This window comes from Pangasianodon hypophthalmus, chromosome 1, assembly GCF_027358585.1.
Source record: "Pangasianodon hypophthalmus isolate fPanHyp1 chromosome 1, fPanHyp1.pri, whole genome shotgun sequence".
NCBI lineage: Eukaryota > Metazoa > Chordata > Actinopteri > Siluriformes > Pangasiidae > Pangasianodon > Pangasianodon hypophthalmus.
In genome coordinates, this window is record NC_069710.1 from 31606713 (window position 1) to 31626695 (window position 19983).

Below are 19983 nucleotides of genomic sequence, written 5' to 3' on the forward strand. Positions count from 1 at the left end.
TGCAATGAGGGTAATGATGATGATGGTGGTGATGCAATGAGGGTAATGATGATGATGGTGGTGATGATGGTGATGATGGTGATGATGATGCGATAAGGGTAATGATTATGGCGATGATGATTGTGATGATGATGGTGGTGGTGGTGGTGATGATGATGATGGTGATGTGGTGAGAGTAATGATGATGGCGATGATGATGATGATGATGATGATGATGAAGATGGTTTGTGGTACGCCTGTCCTATATTTTTTCCTTGGCTTGTGTCTTTGTGCTCAATGAACATCCAGGTGGTGAAAGGCCTGATGGGTAATTCTTGGAGAGGACAGTGCTTCAGGGCTTTCTCTGTCCTGCTTACAGTTCTCTCTCTCTCTCTCTCTCTCTCTCTCTCTCTCTAATGAATGTGTGTGAGGTTTGTGTCAATAAACAGGATCTGTTTTTATCTCAGAGTCTAATGATGTCTGGTGTTTAATTAGTAGAGGAGCAAGGTCACTAACAGCAGCTCAGCTTTTAAACTCTGTAATGAAGCTGCTGTTCTCCTGCGTTCAGCTTGCTTTACTATAGTAATACAGGTTATAACACTTCACAACACCTTCATATCACCTTCATGTCTTACTGATGTATAATATTGAGTCAAGGTGTGTTTATTAGTGGACCATTTGAGGTAGAACTGAAGCAGCTCCTCAGATGAGTAAAGAAACCTTTTCAACATTATCCCTGTGTTCTAACACTCATCACATTTCCCTCATAACTCAGAAGTGCATTTTATCTACATCGCCCGTGACACTGGTTTTAAATAACTACCTTGCTAAATACATAGCGTTTATGCTCAGTGTCAAAATAAATGAATGAAATCTCATCAGCTGTGACCTGCAAAGAGTCACTTGGAACAAATATTGTTATTATTGTTATTATTGTTGTTGATGTTGTTGTTGTTGTATCATAGACATTATCTTGTTTCATGGATGTTCCACAACTTTAAATGTAACTATAAATGGATAAAACATATTACATGTTGCTTGTTAATTAATTAATAAATAAATGTAATTCTTGGTAAATTTCTGTACTATAAGAAGAATAAAACACTTCAGAACATACTGTTTTTGGAAAATAATCAACTTCAGGGTGGTAATGGTAATACTACTACATCACACCACCCCGTCATTGATTATTTCGTTATAACAGCATGACACAGTCTTTTATTCCTGACTTAGTGCACATTAAACACGATTCATGTTTCTCTCTCTCTCTCTCTCTCTCTCTCTCTCTCTGTAGGAGTTGGTGGGCAGTAACCCTTCACAGAGGAACTGGAAGGGAATATTAATCGCTCTGCTGGTTATTCTGTTCATCTGCTCTCTCATCGTCACCTCCGTCGTCCTGCTCACACCAGGTACTTTGGTTTTCATTGTTACGAGATTTTTCTTTCTGTGTTCCTCTTTACCTAATCAGCTTTTATTACTGGTTTGTTGGTGTCTAAATAAAAATAAAAAGCCTTGCATTTCAGTCAGTGTCTGTTTTCTGGTTATGATTGGAAGAGTGGTCCATTACTTTTACATAGGAAAACCACAGTCATTTTCAGATTTGATCTAGTGGAAAATAATAAAGGGATCAGGTTTACTAAAACATTTTATATTGTACCTTTGTTTGTTTCCAAAGCCCTTCACTCTCAACAGGAAACAGAGGAGAAACTGTTTCCAGTGCAGATAATAACCTTCGCACTAACCACAAGCTTTACTGGTACCATGAAAAAGTGGTCTAAATATTATACATTATATATAGAGTCTTTATCAAGAACAGAGATCAGTCCTAGAAATCCTATTCCCAGAAGAGCTTTTTGCCTGAAATCCTAATCCCATAAATTCTAATCTCATCCCAGAATTCTTAATTCCAGAAATCCTAATCTCACCGTGTGATATATACATACAGTATATATACTGTATGGCCAAAAGGATGTGGACACCTGACCATCACACTCATATGTGCTTATTGAATATCATATTACAGATTTATTCCTCCTTTGCTGTTATAATAAGCTCCACTCTTCTGGGAAGCTTTCCACTAGATGTTGGAGCGTGGCTGTGGGGATTTGTGTTCATTCAGCCCCAAGTGCATTAGTGAGTTCAGGCGCTGATGATGGTGAGGAGGTCTGGGGTTCAGTCGGTGTTCCAGTTCATCCCAAAGGTGTTCAGTGGGGTTGAGGTCAGGGCTCTGTGCAGGACACTCGAGTTCTTCCTCTCCAACCTTCACACACCATGTCTTCATGGAGCTCACTTTGTGCACAGGAGCATTGTTATGCAGGAACAGGTTTGGGCCTCTTAGTTCCAGGGAAGGGAAATTGTAAAGATACAGCATACAGAGACATTCTCTACAACTGTGTGCTTCTAACTTTGTGACAAAGGTTTAGAGAAGAACCACATATGAGTGTGATGGTCAGGTGTCTACATACAGTACTTTTGGCCATGTAGTGTATAATATTGGGAACATATCATTTTGAAGCAGGTATTTGTGGATGGTTGGATCATCAGTATGTATTGTCCGTAATGGCTACACGCTCTGGTAGGTTTATTGGTGGGCTGGAGAGAGACAGAGAGTCCTCCTTCAATAGTTAGCCTTTTGTTTCCAGCCTGATGAGCTGCCTACTGTGTTGGATAAGCCTGATTATTGCCCTCCACGCATGATCGATTGTGTTTCTGCCGTAAAAGCTGTTCAGTCTGCAATTACTTCAGACTTCTGGATTTTTGCTTCTGGAAGTTGCCTTCACAACCTTGAGAAGTAAGGTGTTCAAAAAAAAAAGTCTCTGCAGCAATGACCAAATCAGAACAAAAAAAATCTTTCCACTGTGAGTGAGGGTGATAATAATACCTCGGTTTCTGTGGCCAGGTTATATGAAGTGCAGCTCCATGTGTCACCACAGATCAACACAATCACGCACTATATTAATGTTTACAATAAAGACGAATGCAAAATAATGAAATAGTGGCAGCTGTTTAAATAAGGGGCAGATTGATATTTTCAGTCTTGTTCAGTGTCTGAGCTAAAAAAATGAGGTCAGATTGTATATTTTTATTTAGAGAAGTTTTTCCATCCTGTTCAGCCCTGACAGCTGAAAAGGGAGGAGTGTAACGTCTCGTCACTCTGAGAGTGCTGTGTGTCTCTACACATCATAATCATGGTTGGAGCCCATCTTTCTGCAGTTATTGTTAGACTTTTCTGTCCCATTTATTCAGAAATTGCTCTTTTCTTCTACGCAGGTATCACACAGAGACGCCTTCCCGCCTTCCCTAACGGCACTTTCTTTATTCCAGCAGATATTTCTGGATAAGAGATGTCTGAGACATGTTCTGCTTGTCATCTCAGGTTTTCAGCAGCTTTGAGACATGAAAATGTTCTTGACATTCCAGTTTCCTGCATGAAGAATAGCATGTGTAGTGTAGTGAAGTGTTCATGAGCTTCCTACTGGACTGCAGTGAGAGGAAAATCTTACATGTTTATGCATGATAAATAAATACTGCATTTCATTGGCTATGTACTTGTACTCTGCACAATGACAATAAAGTTGAATCTAATCTAATCTAATCTAATCTAAATGAAGCTTCGCCTAATTAAATATGTGCAAATTTGCATACTTAATAAAAAAATTAATTTTTAATTAATTAAAAATAATTCAATTTGATATTGTGGCCCTCGAGGGAAGGACTTGATGAAGTTTGTTGCTGAAAATATTTTTTATTGTTTAATCAATAAAATACTACACACTATTATTAAAAATAGCCATATAAAGCAAATCCAACAATTATCAGCATTTTGGGAAATTCCTCTGTAATATTCTTCTAATTACGGACCAAATTTCAGGAATGGAGCTCATCTAGAAACTGAAATTTTTAAGTATGAATAAGAGAAAAAAAAAATTTAGGAAAATAGTTTTAAAAATACAATGTTTTGACTGTAGTGTGGTTTATGAGGTTTATAAAGAAATCTGATGTTTATATCCTAATGACAGCATAATTTATCTATCAGGAAACAAGCTTTTCAGGGATATACTGTATAACATGGCATGATTGTAAAGTGGGTGGAGCTTAAAGCCTTCTTTATCAAGTTTCATGTTCATGAGTAGATAAAAACAAAAACAGTGAAATAAACATTTTTTTCCTGGTAAAGTTTTGATATTTTATACTATTACAGTTTTAAGACAAGACATGTTATAGATAACATTTATCTAAAAATCTTAAATATTATTGATGTGACCAAAGTCGTCATTTCTACCTGTAGTGTCTTGTCTTGATGATTAAATATGAATTAGTAATTACATTCTCACATCATCACACGGTGAAACACGACAGCAGTGTTTTATCTTTTCTCAGCTCACACACCGTTTATTTGCTAGTGAAATAATGAGCCATTCGCAGGAACACAAGGTCACCATGTGCTCCTTTTTTTTCTCTGACAGAATGAGAGCTCAGTTCCACACGACACACAAACCACCAGCACACACTCTGACATGATATCTCTGTAGCTGTGCCTCAAATAGCACACTTCATGTCTTTTAGTGCAGTCGTGTGTTCACACTGGGAAACTCACTGAGAGTGAGTGCAGAAATATTACTCAGATGATGTACTAATACCATAAATAAAATGTCAACACTTTTTCACTCAGTGTTTACAAAAAAGAGTAACCCTGTCCCAAGTCTCCTAGATTTTTTCCTCTGTCTGTCTGTTTGGATGATGCGAATGGATTTATTTTGTTTATGTTCTTACCAAGGTGCTGCAAGACTATTAATTTTTACTAGTCAAACAGTCATTTAAAAAAGTAGTCAACTAGTCATTGTTGTCCATAGTTAAATCAACTTCAGGCCATTAAAATTTTCAGTTGTTTAATTTTTATTAGTTCAGATAAATGCTGATAAACAACAGCAAAGAATGAGTCGAACCACACTTCAATTATCAGCCATTCACAATTTCAATGCTTTTTTTAGGCTATACCTAAACAGACAAATAAATCAGCGCAATAAATGTGCAAAATAATAAATCTGTGTATTATATCACCAGCAGCAACCCATGAACATAGATTTTAGTGTTGCAGGATGACAATAACAAAATGAAGTTGAGAGGCTATCACACTTTATTTATGCTATAAGCTAATATCCAGTGAACTTTTGGAGTGACCCTGTAATAGGCAGTTGAGAATGGACACCACACAGTCATCCAGCGTACAGCCTAGCAGCTCATTCTGCCTGCACTTACACTTTTTCTTTTTGTGGCAATTTAATTAGATTTAATTCAGATTATTAGGTATAAAAACAAGATCTTGTTGCTGAGAGACTTTAGAGACTGAGAAACTTAGCCCAGCTTGAAAACCCTGTCATTAACTGTCCTGTGTGCTGCTCCTCCCCCAAGCATGGGGCAGCGTGATTCCTGCCCCAATGGGCCTCTATTTGCGCTAGTAGCAGTTCTCATTTTCCACCACTAGTTGCAGTAATAACTAATCTAAATGGGGTTAAAAGTGAGCTCACTGCACCATGATTTCACATCTAAAAAAAGGCAAGCAAATAAAGGAATATCAGCTTTTATTTGTCAAATAGCAGCTTTTTTTAAATCGTTGGTCACACAAAAGAGGTAATTAGTATTAGAATGCATGAAGTTGTGAATGAGGACTTTATGAGGATTAATATTTGTTAAAACCCTGATATAAATGGTGGAGCATGTCAGTGTGAGTGATAATTTATTAAATTATTTTTCTTTCTGTCCTGTGTCAGGTGAAGATGACAATCTGGCCTTGAAGGGGAAAGTTACCCTGGAGGACATTTTCAGGAAGAACTTCAGAGTTCATGACCCTGAGGCTAAATGGATCAGTGGTGAGCTGCCATTTTTTTTGAAGCTCCAACAAGTTAACAGTGTAGACACCCATGGTGTTAACTGTAGGCTGTCCATGTGGGACCATCTTCAGCAGCAGTTTGTGATTTTCAAACTCCAAGCAGAAGTAGGGCATCAGGATGGATCAGGCAGGTTCAGAGGGCAGATTCACTGGTATCTCAGAGTGAGTGAGAGAGAGAGAGAGAGAGAGGGAAGAACACAGACTATCAGGTATGCTCTTGTCCTGTAATTATTTAAGAAGATGTACGTTGTGCTCAGAGTGCAAGCAGGGGTGAGACTAGCTATGACAGCATAACTAATAAGGAGAGCCAGAAGGTAACACAGACATGAGGGCACCCCGGCACATAAAAGCAGCCAGCTACTCCACCATCAACAAACCTGAGTGAATGCAGTGTCAGAGGGTCAGAATGAGAAGAAAACACACTCAATCCTTTTTTGTTGCTTTCATATACGCAGTGTTTATTCTGAATTGACTCAGCTGCAGGAAGAGAATCAAGACTGCCTTGTTTTTTTTTTTGGGTTGCTGCATATTTTTGTAGCTAAAGCCAAAGGACAGAGCTGTAGTGCTGCAGGAATGCTGTGTGTTCTGGAGATTTAGACCAACAATAAAAAAACCCAGAAAATACGTGCTGGATGACACACGAAATGTTTTAAAATAGATGTTTATATAAATATCTAATCATTTATTTAGCACTGATTATATTCTCCATGCTCTATGATTTATGGTGATTTCTATGATGTCACACATTTTTTAAAGGTTTCTGACGTTTTTTTCCATTACTATATTTCAGAACAATGACTGAATGACTTTTTAACCTCTACACGCACCTCAGACTTTTTTCTTTTCGGTTTATTTATGTGCAGTGTAAAACCAAACCAAACCAAGTAGCAGCAAAAGTAAAAATATCGATTTTACTCTGAATCAGACTCGAGAAAAGGACTAATGTGCATGAAAGCGACATTAGTAATTGGACAAAAGGTCATAACTCATTTCTCTGTTGTGAGAATTTGTCCATCACCTGCTATCTTTGTCAGTAATGGACTTTGGTTCTCATTCCTCGCTCTGCTGCACCTCTGTGATTGCAAACAAATGACTCTGTAATCACCTCATTAGTAAAGATAAAGATCAGATTATCCAGATCAGTTTGTAAATCAAACCACTACATCCCTGACTATACTCACATGAGGAATTAAAGCTAGAGCCTGAATCTTTTTTTTTGCTGTTGTGACAAAAGTGACCAGAATCTGAGCTTTTAAAAAGCAACCACATTATACCTGCCTCACTCTGAAACACATTAATGGTGTTTAATAGGAGTAAAATTTCACCAATCTCAGACATAAGTGATCGCAGTCAGGTCTCACTGTTAGCTCCTAAAAACAAAAGAGCAACCTCTTTTCTCACGCTATGTTCAACATCATATTAATGTGAAATCCTGCAAACACTGGACTCAGTGTCCCAGAATGCAATGCAGCTATAGAACACAGAGGTACAGCAGAGACTCGGCTCGGCTGCTTAGCGATCTACAAGATGGCAAGCACAATGGTGTTGACAGAGGAATTAGTTTGAAAGTTAACACTTTGGAAGCTAATCTGTTTGATCAGAGTGTACAGATAATGAGGTGAAAGAGCAGGACAGGCTAAAACACTAAAGCACCGCTGCATCATCTCTCTCTTTAGGTGGAGATGAAGCAAAGGATAAATCACAAATTTAGGAAACTGTTAACCGAAGTAAAGCATCAGAGAAGAGCTCAGTGATTAGAACACACCCCTATGTGTAGAGCTGTGTAGAATATTCATGGTATGATAACCTACTGTAAAAATATCTCTCTCTGTAGATGAGGAGATTCTGTATCGCACTCGTGAAGGTGATGTGCTGAAGTTCAACGTGGAGACGAATAAGAGCACAGTGCTGGTGCCCAACAGGAAGTTTGTGAGTCTCTCTCTTTCTGTCTTCGTCCTCTGATTGTGTGCCCTCTTTATACAGGAATCACACAGTAATCACATACACACACACACACACAAACACACACACTATAAACTATATAAGCAATAAACTCTATCAGTGGGTGGACTTTAATACCCTCGATCAGTGGGTGGGGTTTAATACTGTCTATCACTGGGTGGGGTTTAATAGTCTCCCTTATTAATACTCCCCATCGGTGGGTGGGGTTTAGTACCCTTGATCAGTGGATGGAGTTTAATACTCTCCGTCAGTGGGCAGGGTTAAATATCTTCAGTTAGGAGATTAGGTTTAATACTCTCGGTTAGTGGGCGGGGTTAAATAGAAAGCTCATACATATTTATAGGCTGCCTCATTTCTTCTTTTTTGTCCACTTTGCAGGAAATGTATAAGGCCATCAAGTATGAGCTTTCTGCAGATCTGAAACACGTTCTGCTGGCCTACAATGTGGAGCCGGTGAGATACACACACACACACACACACACTGTTTAGTACATTACAATCGTAAATATACTCATGATAAATAGTGCTTCCTTTAATGATTGTATTTAATATTATATTTTAACTCTCACTGTCTCTCTCTTTCTCTCTTTGTCTCTCTCTGTCTCTCTCTCTTTCTCTCTGTCTTTCTCTCTCTGTCTCTCTTTCTCTCTCTCTGTCTTTCTCTTTCTGTTCTCTTTGTCTCTCTCTCTTTCTCTCTCTTTCTCTCTCTGTCTCTCTCTGTGTTTTCTCTCTGTCCTGCAGATTTATCGTCACTCCTTCACTGCGTACTACATCATCTGTAGTTTAGAGACTCCGTAAGTGCCCGCACACACACACACACACACAGAGTAGCACATATGGTACAGACCCTAGAGGTAAATTCTAGGAAGTGTGAAGGACAAACAGTGGAGAATGTGTGCATTATTCACAGGGAAACATGGATTCTGACTCCTCCAGAAGTGCGTAATGCTCCTCTTCAGTACGCAGGATGGGGACCACGAGGACAGCAACTGGTATTACTACATTTCCCATAATCCTTCACTCCTCCCATGTGCACCGTCAAACCTCTTTCCCAAGTGCTACACATGTTCCAGGTTTATTTATGGTTCCCTCAAATCACTCACTGAAACTCTCTGTATAGCACACTCTGTAACACACTCATATCACTGTGTAACTGTGTGTGATAAAGGAAAAAAAAACTTTACCCAGAACCAAGACTGAAAAACGGATATCTCAGATCACCAGGATTTTACTCAAAAATCATAGAACACAGCTCCATATATAGACTCACTGATGACCACATTTCCATATATGTCCAAAAACACATAATCCTCACAAAACTCGTCCATAATCAGCAGCCTTCAGCCAATCATAATCCTCCTCCTTATCCATAATCAGTAGCCTTCAGCCAATCACAATCCTCCTCCTTATCCATAATCAGTAGCCTTCAGCCAATCACAATCCTCCTCCTTATCCATAATCAGTAGCCTTCAGCCAATCACAATCCTCCTCCTTATCCATAATCAGTAGCCTTCAGCCAATCACAATCCTCCTCCTTATCCATAATCAGTAGCCTTCAGCCAATCACAATCCTCCTCCTTATCCATAATCAGCAGCCTTCAGCCAATCATAATCCTCCTCCTTATCCATAATCAGTAGCCTTTAGCCAATCACAATCCTCCTCCTTATCCATAAACAGCAGCCTTCAGCCAATCATAATCCTCCTCCTTATCCATAATCAGTAGCCTTCAGCCAATCACAATCCTCCTCCTCATCCATAAGCAGCAGCCTCCAGCCAATCAGAATCTACAGATCTACACACTGATCTACAGAAATATCACTCCTCTCCTCTTTCCTGTTATTTTAGATTTTTATATTTGAGAATAATATCTACTACCGCTCCACCGTCGGGAGCCGAACCATCCGCCTTGTTTCCACTGGCAAAGAAGGCGTGATTTTCAACGGCCTTGGCGATTGGCTGTATGAGGGTAAGCTAATGCTAACACTTAGCATCAGTGTACAATACACACTTGTGGTATCACACCCACAATTCCATATATGGACTCAGTAACCCCCACATTTCCATACAATGGACTTGATGATGCCCAGATTTCCATATATGGACATGACGACTCCCACATTTCCTTATATAGGGACTCTGTGACACCCACATTTCCATATATTGGACTCAATGATGCCCACGTCTCCATATATGGATTCAACCACACCCACATTTCCATATATAGACTCAACGATTGCTCTGTGTGTGTGTGTGTGTGTGTGTGTGTGTGTGTGTTTAATGTGAGAGAATCTCTTTCTCCCTCACAGAGATGATCTTCCAGTCCCATGTGGCTCACTGGTGGTCTCCTGATGGGACACATCTGGCATATGCCTCCATCAACGACAATCTGGTGCCCAAGATGGAGCTGCCCATGTTCACAGGGTCACCGTACCCAACGAGCCGAGCATACCATTACCCCAAAGTACGCCCCCAGCATGGATACATGGATAGAGAGAGAGAAAGTAGAACACTCGGACTGAAATATACACAAAAACATATTTTATTTCACTGTTTTATTTTACTCTAGAATACAGTATGAAATGAGAACACCACATTTTAGCTGTTTGGTAATTCATTATCTGAAAATGAAATCTGTCTGAATGTTCTGTTCACACATTATATTTGTATTCATTCGTAACTGTTACACTGTTAACACGTTGTTCACTGCAGGCCGGTGAGGAGAACCCCGTGATCTCTCTGTATGTGGTGAACCTGAACGGCCCTTTACACACCATCCAGATGAAGAGACCAGACGACCACAGGATCCGGTCAGTCTGTAATAACTAAAATCTCATTCTTTATGTTTTATTGATTTATCTATTGGTTTGTTTGTTACTTTACTTACTGACATACTGACTAACATATTTACCGACTCAGTGACTTTTTTACTGACTTTCTGACTTACTTACACACTACTGACTTACATATACACTCACAGTCCACTTTATTAGGAACACCTGTACACCAGTACATTCATGCAGTTTTCTAATCAGCCAATCATGTGGCAGCAGCACAATGCATAAAATCATGCAGATAGAGGTCAAGAGCTTTGGTTAATGTTCACATCAAACATCAGAATGAAGAAAAAGTGTGATTTCTGTGACTTTAACCTTGGCATGGTTGTTGGTACCAGATGGGCTGGTTTGAGCATTTGAGAAACTGCTGATCTTTTTGAGATTTTCACACACAATAGTCTCTAGAGTTTACACAGGATGATGTGAAAAACAAAAAACATTGAGTGAGCGACAGTTCTGTTGGTGGAAAAGCCTTAAAGATAAGAGAGATCAGAGGAAAATGACCAGATTGGTTCGAGCTGCCAGGAAGTCTACAGTAACTCAAATAATCACTCTTTACAACTGTGGTGAGCAGAAAAACATCTCAGCATGCATAAAACATCAAACCTTGAGGTGAATGAGCTACAACAGCAGAATATTACACTGGGTTCCACTCCTGTCAGCCAAGAACAGCAATCTGAGGCTATCATGGGCACAGACTCACCCAAACTGGACAGTTGAAGATTAGAAAAATAAAGTCACCTGGTCTTTTTCCAGTCTTCGACTATATTCTCCTCTGATCTCTCTCATCAACAAGGTGTTTCAGCCTGCAGACCCTCAGCACACAGGATGTTTTTTGTTTTTCGCACCATTCTGTCTAAACTCTAGAGACAGGAGATCAGCAGTTTCTGAAATACTCAAACCAGCCCGTCTGGTAGAAACAACCACGACACGGTTAAAGTCACAGAGATCACACTTTTCCTCCATTCTGATGTTTGATATGAACATTACCTGAAGCTCTTGACCTCTCTCTGCATGATTTTATGCATTGTGCTGCTGCCACATGATTGGCTGATTAGATAATTGCATGAATGTGCAGGTATAGGTGTTCCTAATAAAGTGGACAATAAGTGTATATGCATACTTACTGATTTACGCACTTACCCACTACTGACAGTCCTTCTAATTTACTGCCTTATTTACTGACATACAGTAATCATTTAATTACTATGTGGCTTTCTTAGTGATTTTTTACTGACTTAATTCTTGACACCCTTACTTACTGACTTGCTCATATACTTAATTACTGACTTACTTCCTGACATGCTTACTTACTTGTGTGTTTACTGACATACTTAATTATTTATTGACTTACTTACATACTTACATAGTGACCTACATACTTTCTTACTGTCTTACTTGCTGACGTACTGAAATACTTGTGTACTTACTAAAATATGTACTTACTTATTTACTTGTGTGACTTACATTCTTACTTACTCACTTAATTACACACTTACATACTTACTGACTTTCCTGTCCCTCTGTATAACTGTATACTTTGATAAAGTTCATTCTGTCCTCTAAAGAGGAGTAGTGGTGGCAGTTTAAGAAGAATCTCAATCTTTAGGAATCACATATTAACCCTGTAGTTCAGTACCATTTTGAGTTTTTTTTGTTTGTTTGTTTGGTTTGGTGTTTATTGTTGTTTTACTTTACTCAGTTTTTTGCATTATTATTATTCAGGTGGGCATTTACTGACACACACACACACACACACACACACACTTTGTGTTTTTCCTCCAGAGAGTTTTACATAACGATGGTGAAATGGGCCACAAACACGAAGCTGGCGGTGAAGTGGTTAAACCGAGCGCAGAACTTCTCCATTCTGAGCCTGTGTGAGGCCACGACGGGAGTCTGTAACAAGGTGCACGCACACACACACATATACACACACACACACTTCTGTAACGGATGGTGGAATAAAATTGACTTCTAATGCTAAAAGATATTTACATTTCATGAAGGCACTGACTAAAAATTAATGATTATAAAGAACTAGTGACATTCTAAATGTTTACATGTAAGAAACAATTTCTGTCTGAAACTTGTTATCTGTGTGTGTGTGTGTGTGTGTTTCAGAAACATGAGGATGAGAGTGAGACCTGGCTGGACAGACAGGTAGGGAGCCTTATCCTTTAAAGGCAATATTAACACTTGCAGATTAATAAAACAAAAACGCTAATTCTATCTCATTCTACACTATTATAACTTTTTTACTGCTGTGTATGTACTTTTACATATGCTAATTTGCATAAATCTGGCATATGAATATTACATACAAACTACAAATACAATATTATACAATAACACAGCTATGTTGAATTCTGGATTCTGATTGGTCAGAAAAAGTAAGTAAGTAATTGTGTGTGTGTGTGTGTGTGTGTGTGTGGGTGTGTGTAGAACGAAGCTCCGCTTTTCTCTAAAGACGGCCTGAAGCTCTTCTTCACTTGTGCTGTCCCTCAAGGGGGGCAGGGCAAATTCTTCCATGTGTCCATGGCATCATCACAGGTACACATATACACTGTGCACACACACATTGCACATATACACACACACACACACACACACACACACCTCATACTCACAGAACAAACACATATACATAAACACACGCCCTAATACACACACACTGCACACGTACACATGCATACCCTTTAATGCACACACACTTCATAAACACTACATAATACCCACACCTCACACAAACATACACACATTATACACAGACTTAGAGATATTGCATTATTGAAGACTTATCACTGTGTGTGTGCATGTGTGTGGGTATTTGTGTGTGTGTGTGTGTGTGTGTTTGTCTTTCAGCCCAACAGCACCTCAGACACTCTGCAGTCCATCACATCAGGCAACTGGGATGTTACACACCTTCTGGCCTACAACGAGGACAGCCAGCTAATGTGAACACACACACACATGCCCACACACACACACACATGCACACACACACTGTTTTAGTTTAGTGTGTGTGTTATAATGGTGTGATGTTGTGTATTGTGTATAACAGATACTACGTGAGCACAGAGGAAGATCCCAAACGTCGCCACCTGTACAGGTAAAACTGCTTTAACTCTCTGGTGTGTGTGAAGTGTGTGTGAGGTGTGTGAGAGGTGTGTGTGAGGTGTGTGAGAGGTGTGTATATAACAACTACAGGTAAGACTGCTTTAACTCTCTGGTGTGTGAGGTGTGTGTAAGATGTGCGTAATGTGTGTGTGAGGTGTGTGAAGTGTGTGTGAGGTGTGTGAAATGTGTGTGAGGTGTGTTTAACGTGTGTGTGTATACCTGTGTATATCAGTGTGTGTATCTGCACGTCTCTGTTTATTCTACACTTTTGATAAAACATAATTCAATTATAATTGAAATAATCTCTTTAAAAAGTTCTTTAGAAATTCAGTAGAAAGTAATAAATTATTTTATAACCATGTTAGCATTGTCTTTCTCGAACCCTCACATTCACTGTCGCTCTATTGTCCTTTGTAACTTCCTGTTTTCACTCGATAAATAATACATATAAATAGCATGATGTTATTGCTATTATAAAAATAGGCTAATAATTTATACATAAAGGGCGATATAAATATTTATTAGGAATAACATACAACAAGCTGTGCTATTATAGGAAAATAATCAATGATGAGTGGTGTGATGAAGTGGAGTTTATATTTAACAGCGTGTTTTATTCCTATTACACGAGAGCAATTTGCAGACGATTTTAGCCCTTTATAGTTACATTTAATGCTGTGGATGCTGTCTATGAAACATGTTAGTTCCTTCAGTCTTTCCCTCATCAGCCTTTCTTGAAGTTAATAAGACAAAAAAGAAACAACTCAACAAGAAACTGCAAAAAGATGTAAACTCCTCTGTCCAGCAGGTTACAGCTTTACGCCATACAAGCCGTTACTATAGAAACGATAACGTTTTAGAAGGAGCGCAATAATTAATTAAAAACCTGTGATTTGTGTTCCAGTGCAGAGACGGTCGGTTCCTTCACTCGGCTCTGTCTCTCCTGTGGGGTTACAGACGCCTGTGGATTCGTGAGCGGCTCCTTCAGCCACAACATGACCTTCTTCCTGCTCCACTGTAAAGGTCAAACACACACACACACACACACTTTTCCCTGTCTCTTTGCCTTTTCTTTTTTTTTCTTTGTTTCTGTGTTCGGTGTCTTCCATAGGGAGAAGTGCTTTAGACAGAAAGAGGATGTGATTAGTTACAGATCAGAAAAACATATAATAATAATAATAATAATAATAATAATAATAATAATAATAATAATAATGTATAAATAAAGTTTATTGGTGTTGTGTTTCAGGACCTGGTGTCCCATTTGTATCCATCTACAGAACCAAGGACAGACAGAGTGAGTCTTTCACTGTACACGACTCACACACTCTCTTTTCACTATTAACTCTCTAGAAAAACACAAACACACACACACACACACACACACACATACACACACATACACACACACACACACACACAGAGCTGAGACACCAGCTTCTACTTAATATACCTGGAATAACACACCTCTAGTTAGGGTGTCTCTCTGTGTTGTGAAGATGACCTCCCTGTGTGTGTGTGTGTGTGTGTGTGTGTGTGTGTGAGCAGCATGATTCAGACAGTTATTACAGAGCACCATGTGAAATTTGGACTCAATTTTGTCCTGTAAAGTCCTTCAGTTAGAAATGACTTCATGAAATAACATTTTCTTTCAATTTCTTTCAGTGTTTAAAACATCAAACACATCTTTAGTTGTCTTGATAAAGGCATTTTGATTTCATCATCCATGCAGATTCACACACACTCTGAACAGTAACACACACACAGTCACAGAAACTCAGTGTGTGTGTGTGTGTGTGTGTGTGTGTGTGTTCATGTTTGTGCCTTTTAAACTTCTTTTAGTCTTTTACACTGTGCAGTTGTTGTTGTTGTCGTTGTCGTTGTTGTTGTTGTTGTTGTGCGGCTCTCCAGAATGAAACCTCAGTGATTAGTGTGTTAGCATTAAAGTTTCTCTTTTTTCACACCAGAAACAGGTCTTCGATCTTCTCACAACATCTCACACTTATCTCACTCTGCTACAACATTCTGAAAATAGTCTCCAAATCACATTGTGTCATTTTCTACACCACACATTATAGTGTTAATGATACACCGGACAGAAAATTATTTGTGTTTGCGTTCTTCCAGAGCTGTTGGACATCGAGTTGAACCTGAAGCTCCGGAGCACTGTAGACTCCATGCAGATGCCCCGAGTCGAGTACAGAAAGATAGACATGGAGGATTACAGTACGTCCATCATCCACAGTCGAACTCACACACATTACACATTAAATGTTGGACACATGCAGTGGAACTATCTGATGTGTGTGTGTTGTCTCCAGCTCTGTCGCTGCAGATCCTCAAACCTGCTGGCTTCATAAACACGGCACATTATCCTCTACTGCTGCTCGTGTGAGTCTCAAAATCAATACCATCATGCTGTCATGCTGTTATAGGAAAATAATCAACGGCTATAATCCTGAAGTTGATTAATTTATTATAGCAGCATTTCCCCAAGTGCTTTATTCCTCTTATACTACAGCTATTTGTCAACAATTCAATTTTTATTTCTTAAAGAAAGACATATTTTTTTTTATCAGTTTACAGTTATATCCAATGTTGCGAAACATCCACCAAACAAGTTACTTCCTGTTAATACTTACGTTATAATATTATGTTATGTTAAATAAACATTTCTATACAGAAAACTTCACCATATCAATGATTACACACATTTTTAAGTCCCTGTGAATGAGCTGTTACTATGGAAACGTTAACATATCAGAGCGAGCGCATTAATATAAACCTGCTCTATTGCCAGATCTGCTGTTGTAGAAAATTAATCAACAGCTTCTGACCAATCAGAATCCAGAATTCAGCAGTGCCGTGATATAAAACTTGATGAACTTCACACACGTACAGTACGCATTAAATTGAGAACAAACCCAGTTTACCAGAATTATTGATGCTGTTATGAAAACACTGGGAATAAAATTTGTTTCCTCTGATCCCTGAACACTTTCGTCTCAGTCAGATGTTAATGAGAAGGAAGTTAAACAATAGCAATTTCATTGAAGAAACCCAAAATGCTAACGTCTTATACTGAAAGAATGCTCTAAAAAGAGTGTCTCTAAATCCACAATGCATTACAAAAGGCTAAGATGACATTACAAGGCATATCAATGACATAATTTTTTTTTATGTAAGTATTTAAACACACTATGACTCACTTGTTCTCAATTGTTTCTGTAATAACCCCTGTCTTACTTCCCGTCTCTCTCTCTCTCTCTCTCTCTCTCTCTCTCTCCAACTCAAAGTCAAAGGTTGCTTTATTGACATGACAGATATTAACTTTGTATTGCCAAAGCTTGGATACAGACTTTGGGAACAAATTAGAATATAACTACAGAAATAAATAAATAGAAACAAATTTACATATATTCAACAATACAGTCAAAAAGAACTAGTAATGAGACTCGTAGAACCCTGAGGAAAAAATATAAATAAAATAAATAAATAAAATAAATAAATTTGTGTGCATGTGTAGGTCTGTGTGTGTGTATGTGTGTGCTTGCGTGTGTGTGTGTGTGTGTGTGTGTGTGTGTGGCATTATATATTAGATGACGTTGTCACTCACTGTCCCTCACCTTTTGGCAGATGTGTGTGTGTGTGTGTGTGTATACTGTGCTAGTGTGCAGCTCTCTCTGTGCTCCCCAGTAGGTGGAGCAGTTTGTCATGGTCTGAGAGGCTGAGAATTATATTCTATCTCTGTGTGTGTGTGTGTGTGTGTTTCAGGGATGGGACTCCAGGAGGACAGGCTGTGTCGGAGCGGTTCCAGGTGGACTGGGCCACGGTGTTGGTCAGCAGTTTGGGTGTGATCGCTGTGCGCTGTGACGGTCGTGGCAGCGGCTCTCAGGGCTCCGAGTTCATCCACACGCTTGACCAGGAGGACCAGCTGAAGGCTCTCAGGTACAAATTGGACAAACCATCTTCCTTTGTCTGCAGGAAATCAGCACACAGGAATGTTACACCCATCACACACACTTTTTAACAAACATCAGTGAAGCTGAACGTCGGGTTGCAGTGAAGTTTCTAGAAGGTTCTTACACATTCAGATTCACTCATTCAGCTTGTTGGGGACTTTTCTGAATATTACGTATATTGTGTGTGTTGATATCGTGAATTTTGAGCCCAACATGAACTAACACAGATTCTTTTGTGTTTTGTAGCATTTTAGCGAAAGAGCCGTACATCGACAAAACCAGGATCGGCGCTTTTGGACAGGTAAATACTAGAGGTGTAACGATTAGAAGATTCGTATTGATGCATTGATTTAAAAGGCAACAATTGAAATAAAATAAGGCAACAATCAGAAAATTGATTAGTATCAATTATACTTGAGAATTACAGTAAATCAATTCTAGAAGAAGAAAAAGAAGAAGAAGAAGAAGAAGAAGGACAAGATTTTTTGTCATATACACATTATAGCACAGTGAAATTTCTTTGCATATCATATCAGAGCACAGGGTCAGCCATGATACAGCATCTCTGGAGCAGAAAGGGTGAAGGGCCTTGCTCAAGGGCCCAACAGTGGCAGCTTGGCAGTGCTGGGGCTTGGGCTTGAACCCCTAACTTTCTCGTCAATAACATAAATAACGTACCAGGCTAGCAAAGTGATTTGGCTGTAACTCTGATTCTTTTAAAATAGTCCTTCTCTACATAATCATAATTCATGAATTAACACTAGGCCTACCCCAGATTCTGAACAAATTTCATCACATATCAATTGGAAGAGACTAAATCGAATCATATTGTAATGTAGTAGACTCAGATATCTGAGTCATCAAATATCAAATCATTGCCTTGAGAATAGAAATCATTTCATATTAGACAGGAGAATTCTAGTACTGCATCTCTAACCCTCCTCACTGACCTCATCAAATCATCACCGAGAGCTGTATTAGCTGTATCGCTGTGTTTATTGCATGAAATGACCGAACTCCAGGATGTAAACATACCTCCAGGTGCAGCAGAGCTGTTTCCCAGCATGCAGTGTGATGAATGACAGTATGTCCTGATGTGTGATGTGTGTGTTCCAGGTGTATGGAGGACACATCACCAGCCTCCTGCTCAGCTCTGAGGCCTCCGTACTGAAGTGTGGAGCTGTTCTCTCACCCATCACTGACTTCCGACTCTATGGTACACTGTGTGTGTGTGTGTGTGTGTGTGTGTGTGAGTGTGTGCGTGTGAGACAGTGTCTGCTTCTTCCCAGGAAATTACCTTCACATGAATAATTATTGAATTTTATAACTAGTCTCGCTGTTATCTGCTTTTCAGCATCGTTTTTTTCTGAGCGATATTTTGGCCTTCCATATCCAGAACATCAAGCGTATGAGGTACATTTTCATCTCAGATATATTTTTAATTTCACATATACTCTTGTGTTGTACATGTGTATATTTAAGAAATGTGGATTTTTTTAAAATACGTCTACAGATGTTCAACTTCAAACAACGAGCGTCTCAGTTTGTCAATAAGAAGTTTTTGATCATTCACCCGACTGCAGATGGTACGTTCCTCTCTCGCTCATTTCCTTTTTTAATCGCTGTGGAAAACATTTAAACTTCTGCTAACATGTTTATTTATGTTTCTGTTTTTGTCCACTCTTGACCACCAGATTATCTGTAATTTAACAAGGCTGAAGGAGGCTTTAAGCTCCACCCACTTTAAATAAAACGTCATGCTATATATCCCTGAAAATCTTTTTTCCCTTAAATATATGTCAGTTTGAGTGTCATTATGATGTTAGTTGTTTTAATGTTATGGCTGATCGGTGTATATGTCAATTTCCTTTATAAATCACACTAACTAGAGTGAAATGCATTAAACTGTGAAATTCACAGTGCATTATTAAAACACTCGGCTTTTTCTATGTTCATGACCTGCATTCCTGAAATTTTATCACAATGGGTATTACAGAGGAATTTTCCCAAAAATTTGATTATTTCGGGATTTATATTAGATTTTATATTAGGGGAAAAAATGACACAAAATACTATTTTAGAAGAGTGCATGGCATATTCTTGATTAAATAAATAGTAAAGAAATTACTTTTTTTGTAAATGTCTTTCTCTTGAAAGCATTTTCACAGTGACATGAATATTTTATTTCTAACAACATCAAAAGACTAGATTTTTGGTTTTATTCATTCTGCAAAT

General features: G+C 38.8%; 1 protein-coding gene across 2 annotated transcripts in view; it reads left to right on the plus strand.

Moving 5' to 3' along the window:
- LOC113545490 (dipeptidyl aminopeptidase-like protein 6) overlaps positions 1–19983 on the plus strand; it is an 86618-nt gene that overhangs the window by 64408 nt on the left and 2227 nt on the right. For both annotated transcript variants that reach the window (XM_034303742.2, XM_034303785.2), the window contains 23 exons: positions 1274–1388; positions 5751–5849; positions 7704–7798; positions 8210–8284; positions 8573–8625; positions 8742–8823; positions 9678–9798; positions 10139–10293; positions 10542–10639; positions 12452–12575; positions 12791–12829; positions 13112–13219; positions 13532–13623; positions 13731–13778; positions 14691–14809; positions 15036–15083; positions 15914–16012; positions 16108–16177; positions 17561–17734; positions 17995–18049; positions 18865–18964; positions 19103–19161; positions 19262–19334. In XM_034303742.2, coding sequence (XP_034159633.2) covers positions 1274–1388; positions 5751–5849; positions 7704–7798; positions 8210–8284; positions 8573–8625; positions 8742–8823; positions 9678–9798; positions 10139–10293; positions 10542–10639; positions 12452–12575; positions 12791–12829; positions 13112–13219; positions 13532–13623; positions 13731–13778; positions 14691–14809; positions 15036–15083; positions 15914–16012; positions 16108–16177; positions 17561–17734; positions 17995–18049; positions 18865–18964; positions 19103–19161; positions 19262–19334 — 2101 coding nt within the window. The remainder of the gene's footprint in view (positions 1–1273; positions 1389–5750; positions 5850–7703; positions 7799–8209; positions 8285–8572; positions 8626–8741; positions 8824–9677; positions 9799–10138; positions 10294–10541; positions 10640–12451; positions 12576–12790; positions 12830–13111; positions 13220–13531; positions 13624–13730; positions 13779–14690; positions 14810–15035; positions 15084–15913; positions 16013–16107; positions 16178–17560; positions 17735–17994; positions 18050–18864; positions 18965–19102; positions 19162–19261; positions 19335–19983) is intronic.